This window comes from Meleagris gallopavo, unplaced genomic scaffold (assembly GCF_000146605.3).
Source record: "Meleagris gallopavo isolate NT-WF06-2002-E0010 breed Aviagen turkey brand Nicholas breeding stock unplaced genomic scaffold, Turkey_5.1 ChrUn_random_7180001862788, whole genome shotgun sequence".
Taxonomy (NCBI): Eukaryota; Metazoa; Chordata; class Aves; order Galliformes; family Phasianidae; genus Meleagris; species Meleagris gallopavo.
This window is the reverse complement of record NW_011128358.1, coordinates 1-4,466: the sequence shown is the minus strand read 5'-3', so window position 1 is coordinate 4,466 and position 4,466 is coordinate 1. Positions and strand designations below refer to the sequence as shown.

The window sequence follows — 4,466 nt, the reverse complement described above, 5'->3', positions numbered from 1 at the left end:
CCGGGGGTAGGGGGAGGAGATTCCAGGGGAGACTGTGGGGTGTGTGTGGCACTGGGGCCACCTTGGGATGTGTCCATGCGGCACAGCTGGGGTTGGCAGTGTGGACACAGTGGGGACACCCATGGGGTGGGGACACCTATGGGGGTGGCACTGGGGACACTATGGGACAGGCTGGGGATAGGACTGTGTGCATCGATGGTGCATGGACAGGGGATGGCATGGGGGGACACCGTGGGATGCAATGGGACGTTTCCATGGCACACATTTGGCAATGGGGACAGGACAGGACGCGTCCACGGGGCACAGCTGGCGGATGGCACCGGGGACACCGCAGCGCAGCCCCCACTGAGTCCCACATCCCCCGCAGGCCATCGCTGCTTCAAGGCCATCATGTTCACCTCGGGGCTGCTCCTGGGCTCCAGCACCATCTTCCTGCTGTGCTACAAGGAGCGCGTGTTGGAGACGCGGCTGAGCCTGGAGGTGAGCGCAGGCATCGCGTTGGCCATCGGCTCGCTCTGCGGGTTGGTCACCGCTCTGCTGCGCAGCGTCGGGCTCTTCTCCACCGGGCTGCTGCTGGGGCTGCTGCTGGCCACGGCCGTGCTGGCAGCTGCTGCACCGCTGGTGCCACCGCTGAGCCCCTGGGTGCTGGTGGGAGTCCTGCTGGGCCCGGCGTTGCTCTGCGCCCTGCTGGCCCTGCGGTGGCCCAAAGCGCTGACCACCTTGGCCACTGCCGTCCTCGGCGCTGCCGTGGTGGTGGCGTGTGTGGATTATTTCGTGGAGGTGTTTGCTTTGGTGCTCCACGTCTCCGAGAGGCTGCGGATGGCGGCGGTGGGGCAGCTCTGCTGGTACAGCTGGGTCGTGCTGGGGGTATGGCCGGCGCTCAGCCTGCTTGGTGTCCTGCTGCAGCAACGGTGAGGGGAGTGGGGAGGGGGTGGGGTGGGGTTGGGGTTGGGGTGGGAATGGCCATGGGGAGGAGATGGGGATGGCAATGGGATGGGGTTAGGGATAGTTATGGGATGGCCGTGGGGATGGAGCCTTGGATGGGTTGAGATGGGAATAGGAATAGGCATGGGGATGGATGTTGGAATGGGATAGGGTGGGGAGTGAACTGGGATGGGATGGGGATAGGAATGGGAACTATTATGGGGTGTGCATGATGAGCGTGGGGCAGCAGAGGTGGGGAAGGGGACACAAAGGGTGATGGAAATGATGAGGGAGGTGGAGATGGCGATGGGGACGGCCATAGGGACTGAGGAGATGGCCATGGGGATGGGGGTGAGGGAAGGGGCCGGTGCTGAGCCCCCTCCCTCCAGCGATCCTCAGCTGGTGCCAGAAATGACTGCAGCTGCTGTACCTCCATCAGCAGGAAGCCAAATGCCAGCAGAACTGAACCCCCTCCAAGTGCAGCCACCGCCACCAGCCTGCCCCAGTGACACACTGCTTGTGCAACGTGTTGGCCTTGGTGAGTGTGTGCTGGGGGAGCAGGGGTTGCCCCACCACCACCACTGACACCCCTTTCCACCCCCAGAGCTACATCCAGAGCTTGTGGGACCTGCAGCTGGAGAATGCAGCCCCCCCGGACCCTGCTGGGACCCCCAGTGATGGCTGTGGCTCCACCGTGTCCTTCGCCACCCCAGTGCCTCGAGGCCACCTCTGAGAGGCCGCTGTGCCCCCACCCGCTGTGCCTTGGGTTGCTGTCCCCCCACCATGCCTGCCCTTTTAAGTAGGCAAATAACAGGGGATCCTCATGGGGTAAATGGGAGCTCCTGCCCCACAACCAGCCCCACACCCACTGCAACCCCTGCTCCCTGTCAGCTCCAGAGAGGTTCGGCTCCACTCTCCCTCCAGTGCAAGAAAAGACTTCATAGAAAATAACACCCCACAGTTATTTTTGTAGGTCCTACCCAAGTGCTGTGCACGCACTGCTGGCTCAGTATCTGAGCTGTAGTTTCTGAATGCCTCCAGCTGCCCCTAGCTCCTCACTCCCAAACCTCTTATACCTCCATTCCTGCTGCCAGGAGGCCCCCAGCTCCACCGACCACATGGGCTGCCCGTTCCTGCATCCCCCAAACCACCGACACCCCCACCTATGACCCCTGAGCTCCCTAGACCCCCACACCTCCTCCTCCACGCTCCAGAATCCCCCAGTCTCCTTATGGACATAATCACTCCCATCTCAGACTGCCAAGCTCCATCCCCATGCATCACCTCTCTGATCCCGGGACCAACCACAGCACTCCCTGCTCAGCCCCACGCAGGATGAACCCAAACGTGGCCCCATCCCCCCAGCAGAGCCCAGAGCAGGGTTGGGGCAGAACAAGCACTGTCCCATACGCTGTCCCTCCCAATGGGCAGCAGGACGTGGGCTGGTGCCAAGCCAGAGGATGGGGCCACCCAGAAAATGGGGCACAAGAGGGGGGGCAACACTCCAACGCTGCCTCACGGGACACAAAGGCAGCTGTGTCCCACACACAGCCCCAACGGTGACACTGGTGTTGGCATGGCTGCAGCTGGGCGGGCTGAGGGGGTTGGGAACTGTGGGAGGATCCCAGCACTGTCCTCAGTAGGGAAAGGCAGAGCTGAGCTCATGCCACGGGGTCACTACTGCAATTTTATTATTGCATTTTTAAAAATAAAAGGAAGAGGACGACAGGCCGTAACACAGAATGCGAGGGGCTGGGGAAGAAGTCAAGGAAGAGCTGCTGCCCCTGCCTCACCCGCAGCACCAGCCCTGCCCACCCGGCTCCCCCAAATAAACTTCAAAAAGGAGAGAGGTATCTGAGAGTTGCCGACTTTCTAACACTGATAGCTGGGAAAACAAACAAACAAACAAACAAACAAAAGAACTGTTGTGGAAAAAGAAAAACGACGGCACCCACCCAAAACAAAACCTCGGGAAAGAGGGGCCGGCGCTCAGTCCAGACAGCCTGCGCTGGGACGCCAGCCCCACCACGCCCCACAACGGCCCGCCCCTCACAAGTCCAGCTCCAGGTCCTGCAGCTCCTCCTCCAGGGCTTTCCTCCGGCCCAGCTTCTCCAGCTGCTCCTTGGTCGGCTGCTTTATCTCCCCAGAGTCGAGCCGCTGCTGCAGCTCCTCCACCTGCCGCAGCTTCTTCCTCAGGTTCTTGATCTTCTTGCTTCTCTCTGAGGCTGCAGCTTCCCCGTCAGCAGAGCTCTGGGCGCTGCAGGCCGGCTGCGGTGCGGCCGCTCTCGTGTCCCCGCCGCTGCCCCCCGACAAGGAGACCTTCTCCAGCGATTGGATCAGTTCGTCTGTTTCCCTCTCGCCTTTCTCCTGCTGCTGCTTCCTCTTCTCCTTGCGTTTCAAGTTCCTTTTTGCTGTTTTGGACAGTCCACTCTCCCCACCCTCCGCTTTGCTGGGCTGCTTGCTGGGCTGGGTGTTGGGCTCCAGGCTCAGCCCCGGGGGCAGCTCAGGCTTGCTTTTGAAGAACTTCACGTATTTGTTCTCATACCTGCATGGGAGGAGATGCGGTGACGGCACTGCTGCCCCCGTGGAGCTGCAAACCTCACCACCTCCAGCCTCGCCATCAGCACAGCACAGTGCTCAGCTCCAGCACTGCCCTGAGCTCCTCAGGATGTCCTCACGGCCGTGGCTCAGCCCAGCCCTGCACAGAGGAGCAGCCAGATACGTACCATCAGGACTCGGCTTAAGGACTAAGGGGGTCAGAAGTGCTCAGGCACCTGGAAAGAGACTGAGACCTCAAGACATGACCTGGTTCAGACACACTGGGGGCTCCCAGCCTTGCCAAGCACCCCACAGCCCCAGCGGGGCGCAGGTAACGGCACAAAGTGCCCACAATTTGGGATCCTGGGCACACCGACACCATCGCTCTGCTGCCAGCAATGGGGCTCCACCCCAGGACCCCACACCTGGCTGCCTGCCCCACTTACACCGGCACCTCCTCCTGTGGCACGTAGCCCTCCTTCACACGCCGCTGCTTCCGCCAGGTGCCGTCAGGGCGCTGCGTAGAGGCGATGTACTTCCCTATGGGGCAGAAAGCAACGTTGGAAGGGGGGGCACAAGGGGCTGCTCCTCCCCCGGGGCTGGGGGCTGCCCGGCACCTGGTACCGTTCTGGGGGGAAGAGAAGGGACCAGCCCTGCTGGGATATGGGAGGATGGGAGCAAACATGGGAGTGGGAGGTGTGACCCCACAGAGAGCACGGGGAGGCTGATGTAACCCCATAGAGAACGTGCGTGGGGGGAGATACTGCCTGTAAAGAAATCAGGGTGAAGGTCTGACCCCACAGAAAACACAGGAAGAAGATCTGACCCTACAGAGAACGCAGGGGGGAGATCCGACCCCACGGAGCGCGCTGTGGGAAACGGCACGCAGAGATGGGGCTGCGGCACGGGCCCACGGGGAAAAGGCAGAACGGAACCGAGCCCACGGAGAGAAGGGACGGAGCCCAACCCGCGGAGCGCAGCCGCCCCGCCGCCCCCAGGCGCGG

General features: G+C 62.2%; 2 protein-coding genes across 3 annotated transcripts; one reads left to right on the top strand and one right to left on the bottom strand.

The window, feature by feature from the left end:
- The first annotated feature begins 76 nt into the window (after positions 1-76).
- LOC104915967 (transmembrane protein 198-like) lies at positions 77-2,769 on the top strand. 2 transcript variants are annotated; one of them, XM_019611125.2, is made up of 3 exons: positions 77-911; positions 1,364-1,462; positions 1,529-2,769. In XM_019611125.2, the coding sequence occupies exons 1-2, from the start codon at positions 139-141 to the stop codon at positions 1,431-1,433; spliced, it is 843 nt and encodes a 280-aa protein (XP_019466670.2). In that variant the 5' UTR covers positions 77-138; the 3' UTR covers positions 1,434-1,462; positions 1,529-2,769. The 2 variants fall into 2 exon arrangements, with proteins under 2 accessions (XP_019466670.2, XP_010725239.2); XM_010726937.3 differs by having other exon boundaries at positions 87-911; positions 1,367-1,462.
- A 6-nt stretch (positions 2,770-2,775) lies between these two features.
- Positions 2,776-4,223, bottom strand: PYM1 (PYM homolog 1, exon junction complex associated factor). The gene is made up of 2 exons (XM_010726935.3): positions 3,909-4,223; positions 2,776-3,469 (listed from the first exon to the last, which is right to left on the bottom strand). The coding sequence occupies exons 1-2, from the start codon at positions 4,199-4,201 to the stop codon at positions 2,974-2,976; spliced, it is 789 nt and encodes a 262-aa protein (XP_010725237.2). The 5' UTR covers positions 4,202-4,223; the 3' UTR covers positions 2,776-2,973.
- Between the last annotated feature and the right edge of the window lie 243 nt (positions 4,224-4,466).